Consider the following 16,688-nt stretch of genomic DNA (forward strand, 5'->3'; position numbering starts at 1 on the left):
TTAGATGGACTACTGACCTTATCCCAATATACAAGCACAGGAGGGGAATCCATTATTAACTGAAGTTTGTCGAACTCTGCTACGATATGTGAGGATGTGCCCCCTTCCAGACACTTTCAGCTTGTAAGCATTTGACCCTCTTTTGGTTGATGTAATTTGCTAGTACTTGGCTAACGTTTAGCAGGCTGCTAACGTTTAGCCAGATGCTTACTTGTTATCGCGCCTCTAATGGTCAGTGAGTGGGTGAGTACCATGTCCAACAGCGATATGGATAAATGTACAGCTCTGTACATTGCGTACTGGCAGTATGCAAACACAGGTTTTTAATTCTTCCTTTGTTGTTGTTCTTCTGTTAGCATTGTATGCTATTCGACTTCCAGGCCAAAGCCCAGGGTGGGAGACTGTGGAGCATGCGCACAGTGCCTACTAGGCCTGTCACAGTCTGACAGTATACATGCTGAGGAAGCTCGGCTCCCAACCGCATTATCTGGTTGTGTTTGCTTATTCAGCAGTGAGAGGAAACCTTACACAATGTTCACTTTTCTAACAACCCCAAAGTGACATAGAACACCTTTAGGTATTTTTCAAGAGTTACCATTTGATTGACTAATCCTCCTCTCTCTCTCTTCTCTCCTTGCAGCCCTCTATCACCCTCTCCCTCCACATGGTCCTCCTCCTCCTCTGCGGTCATCCTTGGGAATGGGCCAGTGTCTTGCCTGGGTGCATCTCTCCAGCCGGTGGTGTGGCTGGTGGCGTGGTGCCAGAGTGAGGAGGGCAGCGGCCAGGTCCTAGAGCCCGCCCAGCCCCTCTCTCCTCTCTGCTCTCTGCTTTTGCTCCAGAGAGACTTTTGACCTTTTGACTGAGCCGTGACCCCGCAGCCCAGCCATGCCCTTCAGGCTGAAGCTGCGGCGCACACGGCGCTACAACGTCCTCAGCAAGAACTACTTTGTGACCCGGATCCGCCTGCTGGACAGCAATGTGATAGAATGCACCCTGTCAGTGGACAGCACGGGGCAGGAATGTCTGGAGGCAGTGGCCCAACGGCTGGAGCTACGGGAGGTGAGGACCAGGCTTTAATCATGTGGCCTGAGGACATTCTACTGTTAGATTCATATTTCAGTCAATTCAAGGACATCTGTGGAGTTTTTGACTAAGAGCAATCTGTGCAACATGTGGATTAGCTTGATTTAAATGTCCATGAATGCTGCCACTATCACATTTTTAATTTAAACACATGGAAGCAAGATAGGATGGTGCAAACCTTACAGATGATTCAGGTTAATTAAATGTTGTTATTGTCAAAGTGCTGTTTCAGAGGTTGTCATCATACAGGGAGAATCATTCTGAGCGACCCTTTGAATTATTGTAATTTTAGGAGCACAGAACGTGAAGTAATCAAATTGTTAAAGGTATTGAATGTTGATTAAAAAAAAAACAGGTGGCGCAAAAAAATCCTTTGAAAATATAACATTGCCTTGACCAGTCATGCCTCTCCATTGACAACATTGTCCACAGTGCAACCAGATAAATTAAGGGGAGAGCATGGAAAATGGCAAATGCAAGGCAAAATCTATGATGACAGACATATCACCCAAATGCAGAATATGAGTAAAATCTTGACTTAAGCACATTTATGATCAGATTGTGTGTGTGTGTATGTTTTTGCGTGTGTAATCATGGCCACGCGTCTCTCCGCACCCCCCCCCCAGTGTGTGTCTGTCTGCCCTGTGCCGTCTCCTCCCTGTCCTTGTCTGTCTCTAATGAAGCGTGTCTACCTCTGTCCTCTGTTCACCCAGAAGACAGAGATCCTGCCTGTCCCCCTGTCTCACTGCACCCCTCCTGCCCATACGTTCCCATTGTCTTTTCTCTGTTGCCTCCATTTCTCTTCATTAAGGTTTAACCTTGCTCTATACTCACACACATGAGCAGAATACCTCTAATCATTTTTTCTTTTTCTCTCTCTCCTCCCCTACAATCATCTCTCCGTTAATGTTCTCGAGCTGTTTGCGATGTGAAAGGGCAGTGTGTGTGCACCGAACAGAGAAGGAATGTGGCTGTTTGGTTGACGACTGATTGAGTTTGATGGATACGCGTGTTGAACAGTGTGTCTGCGCCCGCTGGAGCTGCTGACAAAGTGAGAGAGAAGGGAGCTGGTGTGTGTGTGTGTGTGTGTGTGTGTGTGTGTACTTGTGCGTACTCACATAGTGTTGTGGTATTTGCCAGGTGTGGGTGATGTTATAAATAAAGTGGTGTGACGCCTCTGCTTCAGCCTCTGTCTGCCCCCCCCCCCCTCCCCTACCCTTCCATGAATGCACGCTATCTAGGGACTTTCTGTATGTGTGTGTGTGTCCATCCCCTTGTTTTCATCTTTATTGCTGTACCTGAGGCCTTGAGTGTGTGTATGTTTGCATGTGAGAAAGGAATGTGTGTGTATGTATGCGTATTTGCGTGCCCTTGCAGCTGCAGCCCGCCCGTCTTTTTAACGACTTTCATGACAGTACATTCAAACCACACGGACGAAACAGGTGTGCTCACTCACCTCTTCATGATAGCAATGACACACACAGACACAACGCAATTGTGTTCTTCTAAATGACTTGGTTAGCCTTTAGTAGTAGGTTGGAATACATGAGTGAGATCATCATTGAGGAGACAAACATTGTAGCAGGTCATGAGCCATTTGTGGGCACTGCTTCCACTCAGAAGGGTGTAAGGGCAGGGTGTCATATTGTATCATATATCATATTGTATGAAATGTAAAGTCCACTGAGACAAATGTGTTTGTGATTTTGGGCTATACAAATAAAACTGATTTGATTTTGATTTAGATTGCAAATAACAGCAATGCCATATTTCATAAAAAATGACCATCACTCCCTCAAATTGTGGATACATCTGCAAGTCTTTCAGGACTCTAACATGCATGTGCCCTAAGTATGGGGTGTCTGTTTTGATTTGTGAAACATGTCGGAATGTATGTGACCGGAAATTATCTCAGGTCATGTTTGGAACCTGCTACAAATCTAAATAGCCTCCTATAACATACAAATCAAATCAGTTTTATTTGTATCGCCCAAAATCACAAATAGACATTTGTCTCAGTGGGCTTTACATTTCATACAATATGATACAATATGATACAATATGACACCCTGCCCTTACACCCTTAGCTTGGCCGAGAAAAAACTCCCAGTAAAAAAAACCTTTACCGGGATTAAAACATTTGAAGAAATCTCAGGGAGAGTCGACAAAGTAAGGGATCCCTCTCCCAGGACGGACATACTGCAACAGATGTCATAAATACACTAGGGGTTCAGACAATATCAAGAAACCATCCCAAAGCGAATCCCAGTACTATTAGTTAAGGCTGATTCTTTCAGGCTCACCTCACTTCTATGCACATTTGCTTAACCACTTGCTCTTGTTTGGACCTGTGTTGTAATATAGATACAGCATGTTGTAGGTGAGCTGCCTGTTTTCTGAGTTCCTAAGTTAAATGGGTTTGAAATATGTACTGCCTGCTTATCTCCTCTCTGCTCTGCTCAATTGTCCCTAATGTATTCCTCAACTGATTTCTATTTCCCTCCTCAAGTCATTTCTCTTCATACCTACAAACCCCCTGTTTCCCTTTGTCCCAGTACATTGTCATATGCTCTCTCTCCAGCCACGTTATAATACCACTCATCTCATCATTGCTTCCTCCTTATCCTCTTTCCTTTACTTATTTTTCACCCTTTTCCATGGTATTCATATCCATCCCTTTATGGTCTTACCCCCATGCTGACCGCTCTCTCCCTTCTTTCCCCGCTACAGACACATTACTTCGGCCTGTGGTTCCAAGGAAAGACCCAGGCTCCGGCCAACCGCTGGGTGGAGCTGGAGAAGCCCCTCAAGAAGCAGCTGGACAAGTTTGGCAATGAGCCGCTGCTGTTCTTTGGAGTCATGTTCTACGTGCCCAGCGTGTCCCGTCTGGAGCAAGAAGCCACCAGGTAAACATCACTCCAGACTCTGACTGAAAGGTGGAGTTAATGTTTGTTGACAAAATCAGTTTTTCGCCAATATTAGTGGCTATCTCCTCACGATCCACTACCTGTCCGTACAGTGTGGGCGCTGACTGGAAGAAGAAAAAATCTAGTGTGAATAAACACCCTAGGTTCTGTAAATGGGCACGTAAACAAAGGGGGCCAACCGTAGCTAGCAACATGCCCGTTTACAGAGTCTAGGCTGTGTATTATCACTGTACCAGTACACCCTCAAGTCTGTGTTTTGTGTGTGCTCCTCTTTAAACGTGGAAATCAATCTTTGGTTTCATAAACATTGTTAAAAACAATGTACACACATTAGCATTGAGCAAAGGGGGACACAAATAAAATTGATATATCTGATGAAAAGTGATGTCACTCTAGCTAGATAGCATTCCATGATGACATACTGTATGACAGAAACGCTTCCATCAGGGTAACTTCCTACATTTCCAGCGTTGGAGCCATAATAGTTGGTCTCATTTTGTGTGTGAAGAACCTGGTTGTAGACATCTAGGGGTAATGTGGTTCCAGGACAGTGAATTGCTGAGCACATCTCCAATATTCAGCAAAAGTCAGACATTTTGACTATTGGTTGTTGTCCGCTGACTAGAGACACAAGACCACCAGAAGTAAGACGACTGGATTAAGAGTTGGCATGTCGACGCTGTATTGACTTCATAGCTAGCTGGATTCATGAGAATTGGGACTGGTAAATGAGTGTGATGAGATTGATTTCATTTCAGTCTGATTGTCTTTTTTTTTCTATCACCAACGGCTGCCATTTCTTCCTAATAAGAAAAGTCTTGTGTGTGTTTGTAATGGAGTGGGAGAAAGAGAGTGTGAATGAGCACGTTAGCTAGCCGGGAAAAGGCCATCCAGAGGTCAGTGAGTAGCGGACAGTCTGCCATCTCAGATTCCTTCTCACACTCGTACACACAGACACACACACGAAAATAGACACACACACACACACACACACACACACACACACACACACACACACACACACACACACACACACACACACACACACACACACACACACACACACACTCTACAGGTCTGCCTCTCACAGAGCTGGTGAATTTGCGGCTACTGCTTCACTGGATGTGGGAAAAAGGTCGACTGCAGGTCACAGCTTGACGTTTTCTGTGTGTGTGCGTGTGCGTACGTATGCGCGTGTGATTGAGTGTGATACGCTGTTGACTTTCCTCAGTATTTTTGAGAGGCAGGCCTAGGCACCGAAAACAATGAACTACTCTGGAGTCACTCACCATGTGTGTGATAGAGAGATACTGGATTGTGTGTGTCAGCAGGTTTGTTATACAGAAGGTTATGTATATGTAAGGTTCTGCCCTTGTATAGGGAAGGTATATTCCAGGAAAACCCTGCGGGCTTGTGTGTGTGTGTGTGTGTGTGTGTGTGTGTGTGTGTGTGTGTGTGTGTGTGTGTGTGTGTGTGTGTGGGTTATGGGGGTTGAAGGGGTTATGATGGGGGGCCTTAGGGGCAATTTAAGGAACAATGGACCACTCTTTTTCTCAAGCCCCCTCTCTTTCTCTAACAATCCCTGTACATGGTGTCACCCCTACTGCCTTTTATCAAGAGCACATCTCCACCTCACCCTCGGCCCACATTTTTTAATCTCTTTCTCTCTGTCCCTCTTGGTCCTCCTTTCTCCCTTTCTCTGTCTCTCTCTCTCTCCCTCTCTCTCCTTCTCTGTTAGTGTGGAATGTTGGCACAGCCGTCCAGCGTAGGAGGCGGACCACACATTCCTCCTAGCAGAAGTGCTGGGGGTAACGGGCGGGGGGGGGGGGGGGTCTGCCTTACAAAACACATACACACACACATACGGGGCCGTGCACACTCACACTCTCTCACCTCGCACACTCCCCCAGGAATCCTCTCAGAAGCCAGCTGCAGCCCTGTCAGAAGACTTAGTCACAATACACCACATTGTAAGAACACACAACTCCCCCCCCAGGCAAGCTTTCTCCACCCCAACCCCCCCCCCCCCCCCCCCCCCACACTCCACCATTTTTCTTTTTTCCTCATATCAAGTTGAAAACAATCCTCACAACTTTTATTTTTTTTAAATGTGTTTAAAATGTGGATCATTTGTTGACTTGATTTGGGTCTGATCTGGGGAAGCCGATCTCTGTTTGTCTTGGACACACCTGAACGGGTGGGAGGGCAGGACTGAGAGAAATAATGATGGAGGGAAGAAGGAAGGCAAGTGGGGAGAGAAAAAAGTAAAAAAGTTTGACAGCTTTGCTTGGCTTTGGACCGTTTGTACCTTTTGTTATTTATGTGGTTCTAGCTCGCTGCCTGCATGTGTTTTCGCTGGAACCTAATCCATATTTATATGTCAGCGTAGAGACGTACTTTGCTGCTTGAGTAGAACCGAGAAGGAGGGAGTGGATTTGTTTTCAAGGGGCATTGGTGCTTTGATTTGACTCACAATACCTTTTTGTGGGGGAAAGTTACTTTTAAATTCAAATAGCCTATATTACATTTCACCTTTAAAGTGTGTGCAGTTTCATTTTGAAGGAGACAGGGTGTTGACTCTGTCTCCTCTGAGTGACTGAGATTTACTGAGAGAGTAAAGGGAGTTTTATACTGTGGTCAGGTCTTTGAAGTTCAGGGTTCCACTGATGTGTAACCTGATACATGATCTCCCTCTCTTCCCATCCATCCATTCATCTGTTTCTCTTTCTCTCTCATCCTCCCTGCATGCATCTGTGACAATTGCCCAGAGCAGGGGGCCGTTTGTGTGTGTGTGTGTGTGTGTGTGTGTGTGTGTGTGTTTGTGTGTGTGTGTGTGTTCTCACTAGATATTCACACCAATAATCCAATTAGTGGAGCAATGAAGGCAGAAGTCTAATAGGCCTTTCACACCGCCGCAAAATCGGAGCTAGTTCTGGGCTTGTTCGGAGTTAGAGCCAGTGTTTTGGTTTCACACCGCCAGAGAGCCTGCTCCGGGCCGTAAAAACCGGGGGAACTCATACCCCAGGATTGAGCAGGGTTTGATAAGAACTGCTTGCGCGAACGGTTGGGGGAGGGATTATCCTGACCAACCAGAGCAACTCAAACCTCATGCCCGCCATATTTAAAAACACCGCTACTACGAGACGTAAACATAACATAATTACCGAACGTAGCGATCAAATTGACCGGCGAGAATACGCTGTATGGGTCCTGTTTGCTTAAGAAAGCAAAGCGAGAGCCAACAAGTGTAAAAATAAGACGTATTCGCCGCTGTTGTTGTGCTTAAAGCTAGCGGTAGCTTTAGCGTTAGCCACAAGAGCAGCGGCGTCGGGTGACGTGCACACACGTTTACAGTGACGTCATGACGTTGCTCTCTTGCCGGCTCCATGGCTGTCTCCGGTCGATGTGAAACCAACCGGTTCATAACTGGGATAAGGCTGTAACCAGTTTTGAACTGACCCCAACACCAGCCTGGAACTGACTCTTGGTTCATTTTGGTGTGAAAGGCCTATAAGAGAGTTGTAGCCCCATGTAAACACAGTGTTCTCTATTGTGTTAATGTTGTGCTCTGTCATTCTGATGGCTGTAGTTAATGCTCTGAGTTGAGTTCTCCATATACAGTCAGATTATGTCATTCATAAAAAAAATTAACATTTTGTTTTTCGAGTTTTGCAACATGCAATGTTTCTAACTCCACACATTAAAATACAAATAATTGTCCTGGAAGTGTCATCCTTCCTTACCAAGTTTTTATTTTCTCTGCAATGTTAAGGCGTATTAGGAAAATATATGTATTTCTCAGATTATGGTTTTGTAGCAATATTCACACCAAAGTGGCTACCAATGTAGAAAACCCACTGTAGCAAAAGAATGGACTTGAAGTCGTAGGCTGGCATTTTCACCCATCCCATGTGAAGCCATGTAGCCCATGTAAAGATATACATCAGATATCTACTATGTTTAAATAGTGTTTTATTGCTGTAGAGACAGAATAACTACTGTGTGTGTGGTGATGTATCAGCCCAACTCAGTTGAACTGGGTTTGACCCGAACCTGCTCTCCTACTAATCCTATTCTACCACCTCTGTATCACTCACTGGTTACTAGATATCCCATAGAGTACTTCTTTCGCTTTTTTCTGAAAATCACCTCTTTTGATTTGAACAATTTTGCAGAAGGTGTGTGTGTGTGTGGGTGGGTTTGTGTGTGTGTGTTTGGGGGGGGGGGGGGGGGATGGTTCAAGCTGTCTGTTCGGTTTGGCTCACACTGATATGAAGGAGGAGCAAAGTGGCCCAGAGAGAGAAAGTGAGGAACCTAAACAGAGAGCTGTTGACCGGAGCGAGGCCAGCTGGCCTCAGCAGCCCCCCCCAAGGCTAACAGCACCAACAGCCTTGAAAATCCTAGCTTTGTTCGGCTAGTTATCAGTGACACACACACACACACACACACACACACACACACACACACACACACACACACACACACACACACACACACACACACACACACACACACACACAGCTGTACTCTGTTGTGCCACTTGCTGATTCAACACATTTCAAAGTGAAATCCTCCTGCCTCCCACACAAGCTGTCTGGACCCATCCAGGGTTGAGGGGGTGGTCAGGGTCATACCACTGCAGAGGTGGAGGGGGTGGAGGCGTGCGCACACACACACACACACACACACACACACACACACACACACACACACACACACACACACACACACACACACACACACACACACACACACACACACACACACACACACACACACACACACACACACACACACACACACACACACACACACAAATTCATGCATGCAGGCACATATGCTTGCAGGCTTGTTGTCCAGGCCACTTGGACATCTGGCAGCATGTCTTGAGCGGGGCTTGAACATGCGTGGGCTCATAAAGGGCTCTTTGTGTCTGTGTGGCTGCTTGCAGGGCCAGCAGCGCACCCTGCCATGGTGGAAGACACAAGCTACTCTTAGTGAGGAAAGTTCCACCTCATGTCTATGGATGTATACTCACCTGCTATTACTGCATAGTGATGTCACTCTGACATACGCGCCAGGTGTAAGCCGTCATAAGGACTTCTTTGTGGACGTGTGTATGTAGGTTTACAATTAATAGTTAATATTTACACTATAATGGTAAAGCAAATATAAGTTATGTTTTTTACGTAATGTCTTCACATAATGTATATTTTGTCTGTATTATTCTTTCCTATATTTCAAGGGTGCCCACATGTTTTCAGCTTGTGAGCTACTTTTATAATGACCAAGTCAAGAAGATCTACCTACTATAAAAATGCAAAACATATTAGGCCCTGGGGCTGAGAGGTTTCGTAGGCCCCCTGAGAGTCCGTCTTACAACACAAAACATGTAGTATTTCTTTTGATTAATAAACAAATAATTTTTTAGGTAACACTCAGGGCCTTTTAGGGGGGCATGCCCCCCCGGAAGAAAAATGTGAAACTTTTAAAGTAAAATGTATCAATCTGGCGCATTTTGAGAAGAATACTAAGGCTAAATCAGCTGCGTCCTATGTGAGCTATTTACTACTATTTTCTGGAATAATGTGGGGACACAGAATTACCAAAAAGCAGAAAGAAAACATTTACAGGTTTAAAAAATCTCTCTGTGAAGTTTTTTTAAAATACAGTATAGCTCAATATAGGCCCCTGATCTTCGTAGCCACGAACAATGTAATTCAAAAAATATCAAAAATTTACTGGTGCCAGATCTCTGTATGCCCCCCCCTATCTACTAAGGTTAGGGGCCTGTAATGAGCCAGTCAATTGTTTATGTTTTTAAATAAAGTTGTTCGGGGCCTTCAAAGATTAGGAGCCTATATTGAGCCAGTAAAAAAAAAAAAAAACATTTATTTTTATTTATTTTTTTGAATGCCATGGCGATCTACCCACAATGCCGATCGCGATCGACGTAATGGGCACCCCTGCTATATTTGAATAAGTCTCAATTCAAAGGATATACTAGCACACATTTTCTCACCTACCTGATAATACAGTAAGGCCTACAATAGTAAATAACTTTACAGCAAGTTAGGAGTGGTTTCTCCCCAAATATATGTGTCTTTCTGTTGTTGAATTCTACAGTTGCCAGCACTATATACATGTGGGTATACGTGGATTAAAACATAAGCATGACTCAAATCGTGTATGGCTTTACATTGAACTTACATGTTTATTGTTCGGACTAAAAAATAAACTTTCATTTAACCAACAGTATGAATTTTTAGGTATGTTTATTAACTGACAGTTGCTACAACCATGTCTTATGTATGCACGTATTGTGTAACTGAGTGGCTACAAATCCAAACATAACAAGTAACACATTTGCCTCTTCGCACCTGTGAAAAGTATTCAAATAGAACTGAGAAGGAATAATATCTCTTTGATTGAACTGGTCACAACACAACCAGACATATTCTACTAGAGGGTTTTACCCAGTAGACATAGGTTTGTGTTACAGTTCAAATACCTTTTTAAAGGTTTGGAAAGCACTGTTCCTTCAGATGTTTTGCGGCTCTCTTGAGAGAAACACCCTCATACTTCTTTTCACCACCACACATTCACTTGTTGGTCATTTCAGCATTTACCGCCAGCCTCTCCACCGCTGGCCTCCGATACGTATAAACACCATCCCCTTGTTATCATTCAACCTCAGAATGTGAACCCATAGCTGTCCACCTCAAGGTCTCCCCAGACCCCATAGGGAGAGTACTGGGAAAACTTTTCCTGCGTTCCAAATCGCATACTCTTTTTTTCTATTCTACATACTACATCTGACCATAAAAATAATCTAGTTAGGATGCAGTAGGCATACACTTGGGACACACTTCAACTTGTTTATTTCATCTTAACAGTGCGCCTTGATCTTGCCTGTTGCTTTTATATCCGTCGCACCCCCGTTTGTTTTCATACGGAGGCTCCGTCAATGTGACGTCACTTCCGGTGCGCACTGGATTGTGGGACTGAATCGCCCAAATAGGATGCTGTTCAACACTTTAAAGCTTGACCGGATGTAGTAGACATCCGGGTATTTCTAACCATACTTAATCTGACCACAAGAATCTGGACATCCTAAATCTTTTTTCTACCATTCTAAATAGTAGATAGTATGGGGATTGGAACACAGCCATGGAGAGTCCGTAACAAAGTAAGTCCACGATCATTTTCTAGGTTTTTTGTGTCCCGCATGGCTCCTCCCCTCTTCCACACACCGCATCAAGCCCCCCCCCCCCCTCTTTGCTGCAGCCGCGGCGGTTGGGGTTGGCTAATTAGAGGGTTGCCACGGGAACGGAATGGCAGTTTAGCCAACGGGTGTAATGACAGGGTGAGGGAGGAGGAGGAGGAGGGCGGGGTCAGATTATAGGCCCGGGAGTATGCTGTGGAGTGGAGCTCAAAAAAGACAAAAAAGAACAAGAAAGAAAGAGTGGGGGAGAAAAGAAAAAAGAATAAGAATATGAAAGATACACGGATTGGCGAGTGATATTCTTTTACAACTGAGGTGAAAAGGGGAGGGAGAGGGAAATGTGGGAATTGAGGAGTCAACTACAAAATGATGTGTGAGGCTGACTAAGCACGTATAGCTCAGGGGTTTCCACAGACACGTTTGTGTACTCTAGCATGTACTGTGTCTGATACATACGCTCCCGCTCCAAGCTTAAGTGTTTGTGTGTGTGTGTGTGTGTGTTTGTGTGTGTGTGTGTGTGTGTATGCGCGCGAGCTGTGCAGAAATAAAAGGTGTCTCATCATCAGCCCACATTGGAAAGCATGATGGTGGCCATGGCAACAAAAGGAAAGGAAATGGTGAGGGAGTTTTTGTGCAGCGAGGCCGGTCACCCTGACAGTCCTCTCTCTCTCCTCCTGTGTGGCTGCCTGCTCCATTCTTCACCAAGGCAAACATCCAGTTGGACCGCAGCTAAACGTGGACAAAAGGAGCTCAGAAAACATAAGGCTCTCAGTGTATTTCGGACCCTTTTTTGGGGGTTTTCGGGACTTTTTACCAGGTCATATGGAACGCTGCGAGCGGGTTTAAAAAAAAATCTGCACAGTGTCATCATATCAGCTTGCACTTGGCAAAGCTACCACCACCACCACAGCCAAAACCGCAGTGCCACTGAGTCCCCAGTTTGCATCACATTCACACCACATATACAGCAATTCTCTTTTTTTTGTCCTGCTTGTGTGCGTACTACCTTAGATTAAACCCAGTTCTTGTAAGCCCAAGCTTCACGTAACATGATGCCGGTTGTCAGCCAAATGTATAAAGCCATAAACCATATTGTTTGGCCCCTACTGGTATACATTTGGCATTCCTCTGGAGTCAGAAGTGACTCATTGGCATTTCAAACCGATGTGATTCACTCATTCCTCACTTTGGATTCTGCAACAGGCTTCTTCTGGCATTGGGTTAACCAGCGAAGGCTGCTGCCAGTACTGTCTTTGACGCATACTTTCTGTTGCACAAAACCAGAGGCCCAAGAATATGTGTCCTCTGTGGTGTCTCTCTGTGGATGTTTGCAATCCCTCAGTTGCTAATGTGCAACGGCGTGTGCACAGATCCCCTTACTTTCTTTGGACGAATGTGTTGAACTGAAACCCATCATGTTTTCCAACTGGATTTCATGTAAGTGGTGTTCAGAGACAGTGTGGCCAGTTGGAAAAAATAACATTAACCACCAGAGTGCCTCTTCTACCACCCACTTGGTCAAATACTTTTTCTGTACAGTTCAGAATGTAAAAAGGCTGGTATGCAGACTGAACAAGAATACAAGTCTGCAGCCATGCCTGTGATTAGGAACAGGGTTTCATTTAACTACATCCTAGTTCAGCGTGCAAACAAAGTGACCATACTAATATGCTAATGTTAGTGTAAGTAAGTACAATGTTTACCATGTTCACCATTTAAATGATGTGCGCTAGCATGCTAATATTAGCTAATTACCATAAAAGGTATTTACTGTGTGTCTAAGTGTGTCTTACAGTTCATCCTGAAGGGGACATGAATGCCATATAGCAGTACATCGATCCCATAGCTGTTGAGACATTTATCTATGAAACAGATTCACCAAATCCATTTGGCTCAATCCAGTACCAACAATGTACTGTGCAAACTTTCAGTGCAATAACTTTTGTCATATTTTAAAAAAAAGGTAAAACTATCCCAACATCAGTGTCACATCTTAATGGGATTCTCGAACATCTGTATAAAACTTTTTTTCTTTCCTTATTTCTTTGTAGGTATCAGTATTACCTGCAGGTGAAGAAGGCTGTGTTGGATGGAGGACGTCTCCACTGCACAGTAGAGCAGGGGATCAGACTAGCTGGCCTAGCAGTACAAGGCAAGTCACACGCACATACACGCACATGCACACACACCCACACACACACACAGACACACACACACACACACACACACACACAGACGCACGCACACACACACACACACACACACACACACACACACACACACACACACACACACACACACACACACACACACACACACACACACACACACACACACACACACACACACACACACACACACAGCTCATGTGAATAATCTAGGAGAGGGAGAGAACGAGTGAGCACAAACTCACACTTTCTCAGGTCATCTTGACTCCACTACCTAATATGGCTGCATACCACTGGGAAAACCTAGTCCACTTGAGTTCCTATGGTATCAGCCCCTAACACACACACACACACACACACACACGCACGCACGCACACACACACACACACACACACACACACACACACACACACACACACACACACACACACACACACACACACACACACACACACACACACACACACACACACACACACACACACACACACACACACACACACACACACACACACACACACACACACAACCTCACTCCATCTCCTCCGACTTGTTCCTGGGTGCTGTCTGTGGCTCGGGGAGGGAATGTAAACAGACAGTTAGCTTATCGCTAGTTCCAAGGGTAGCATCAGGAAGAGCCTTATCTGTCGGGAGGCAAGGATCCTCTGTTACACTTAGTTGTGTGGGACAGGCAGGAGAACAGTGCTTCTGATGCAGTCACTGGCCCTATCTGTGGACCACAGCATGTTAGGAAGATAGTACGCAGGTGGGGATGTTACTGGTGCACGGTAGACATTTATTTTGTAACATTTGTATCACAACAAGATCCTGAGTAGTTCAAGAAACGAGAATGGAAAAGATCAGGAAGTAATTAGCTAGTTGAGCTGCTTGTTAGCTAATTAAGCTTACAACTAGCTTGTGGTCTGTGTTAGACTGTTAGTCAATACGTAAAAGTATACTGTCATTTGTCCCTTCCCAATGTAGCAACCGAGCATATTTCTTCCCCCGGACATATAATACTATATCTCTTGGAAAACGTAGCCTTTTGCTACACAAAAGTTGTAGCAAGAGTATCATTTTAACTACCTAGCAAATTAACATTCAACAAATAAAAAGGAATGGATAAAACATGTCGCGTAAAACGTGTTCATTATTTATTGGTGGACTATGATTAGATTTTATTATTTAGATTTTAATTTTTAATTTTTTTGTCCAACCCTCATGGATTTATAAGACACCAATATTTCTTTGCAATATTTCAAATAAATAATTACAAGACATTCAAAGAAATGTTATAACTTTATGGAAAACATGTTGTTTTTGACTTGCTGTTCATTTGACTGATATTATCCTGACATGTTATCTTCTATATATCTTCTATATATATTTATTGTATGTTTAATTCTATTCTATTCTTTAAAACTTATAACTGTATATGTGTTTGTGTTTTCTAGCTGACTTTGGAGACTTCACTCACTTCATGTCTCAGGACTTCCTCAGGGAGTACGTCCTCTTCCCAGTGGTGAGTCTTCAAACTTTTACTCCTTAAATACGTGTGTCTCTGTGTGTCTGTGTGTGTGTCTGTGTGTCTCTGTGTGTGTGTCTGTGTGTCACTACGTGTGTCTATGTGTGTGTCTCTGTGTGTTTCCTTGTGTGCTCCCTGAAGGCACACATTCTTGTGTCACATGTGTACCTCCTCCTTCACCTGATTGACAGGACAAATCAGAGAGAGTGTTTGTGTGTAGGCTAGGCCAACCTAGGTAAAGATCTAGTGGATACCAAATGGATTACATTACTGTAACACTATTTTACTCTGTTGCATTTTCATCTATATGATGTTCACTGCTACATTACTTAATTCAGTTAAGCTGCAAAACTGGTTGACAAGAGGTTGGAAAAAGAGAGCGAGGGATGTGTTTTATTATATGGAATATGGTTCTTTTAGCATGCTTCATTCACTTTGCCATCTCCCGGACACTTCACTTCTCTTGGTCCTTCTCTCCATCATTTCTCCCATAATGTGTTGTGCCTTGTCTTTGTGTCTCTCTCAGAACTGGCCCAATGGAGATGAAGTGCTGGAGGAGTGGACCCAGAAAGTGGCTGAGGAACACAAGAGTCGCTGGTACTGTCAGCTTGATGCTATACTGTTATGTACATGTGTGCACATTTGGAAAGAGAGAGAGACACACCGAGAGACAGAGAGAGAGAGACACACACACAGTGAGATACATAGTATGACCTGGTACTATATCTGTCTGTGCTTTTCAGTCGAATGCAGACTGCTGAAGCAGAGCTGCTCTACATCAAGGAAGTGGAGAAACTGGATGGCTTTGGCCAGGAGAGCTTTCCTGCCAAGGTAGATATGTCACACACCTCCCTACGCCAGCCTACACACGCATGCACGCTCGCTCACACACACACACACACACACACACACACACACACACACACACACACACACACACACACACACTCTGCAAGGAAGCCAATATCATTGATTATGAGAAGACTTTACTGTGCCCTTATGTTTTTCATTTGTATTACACAGGACAACTACACCAATGATATTTTCATTGGCGTGTCCTTCATTGGGGTGTTTGTCAAACACAGAAATGGCAGATCCATCATGCTCCATAAGTAAGTCCCCCACCCTCCATATTTGTCTATTGTTTTTATCCTGTACAAAATCTGACCCCATCTGTGGTTATTTGGTAGTGGGTCTACTACAATTAGTTAAATGATATGGAAGGAAATACTTTGAATTATGTGCGGGAAAATGCTATTCTTGTGTTAATTGTGTGTGTGTGTGTGTGTGTGTGTGTGTGTGTGTGTGTGTGTGTGTGTGTGTGTGTGTGTGTGTGTGTGTGTGTGTGTGTGTGTGTGTGTGTGTGTGTGTGTGTGTGTGTGTGTGTGTGTGTGCAACAGGTGGAAGGACATTGGTACCATAGCACACAACAAGTCAGCCATCACAGTGGAGATAACAAGTCGAGAAGACACCATCATTTTTCACATGGTCAGTGTTATGTCTGCAAGTGCTCTCGGAACACAGGCACACACACACACACACACGCGCACACACACGCACGCACACACACACACACACACACACACACACACACACACACACACACACACACACACACACACACACACACACACACACACACACACACACACACACACACACACACACACACACACACACACACACACACACACACCAAGGTTCCTTGTGGGAAGTTACACAAAAAAAGGACAAGCACATATCCCAGATATCAGAGCAC

The 16,688-nt window shown here is 44.5% G+C and overlaps 1 protein-coding gene across 1 annotated transcript in view; it reads left to right on the forward strand.

Annotated features, from left to right (window-relative positions):
* The window catches only part of LOC307265989 (tyrosine-protein phosphatase non-receptor type 14-like), a 44,632-nt gene that overhangs the window by 10,330 nt on the left and 17,614 nt on the right, over positions 1-16,688 (forward strand). Inside the window, exons 2-9 of the mRNA XM_080047851.1 lie at positions 641-1,059; positions 3,814-3,989; positions 13,287-13,387; positions 14,859-14,926; positions 15,456-15,526; positions 15,673-15,760; positions 15,953-16,041; positions 16,330-16,417. Coding sequence (XP_079903977.1) covers positions 886-1,059; positions 3,814-3,989; positions 13,287-13,387; positions 14,859-14,926; positions 15,456-15,526; positions 15,673-15,760; positions 15,953-16,041; positions 16,330-16,417 — 855 coding nt within the window. The 5' untranslated portion in view covers positions 641-885. The remainder of the gene's footprint in view (positions 1-640; positions 1,060-3,813; positions 3,990-13,286; positions 13,388-14,858; positions 14,927-15,455; positions 15,527-15,672; positions 15,761-15,952; positions 16,042-16,329; positions 16,418-16,688) is intronic.

This window comes from Ammodytes marinus (genome assembly GCF_949987685.1).
Source record: "Ammodytes marinus genome assembly, chromosome: 19".
In the NCBI taxonomy this organism is placed as follows: Eukaryota; Metazoa; Chordata; class Actinopteri; order Uranoscopiformes; family Ammodytidae; genus Ammodytes; species Ammodytes marinus.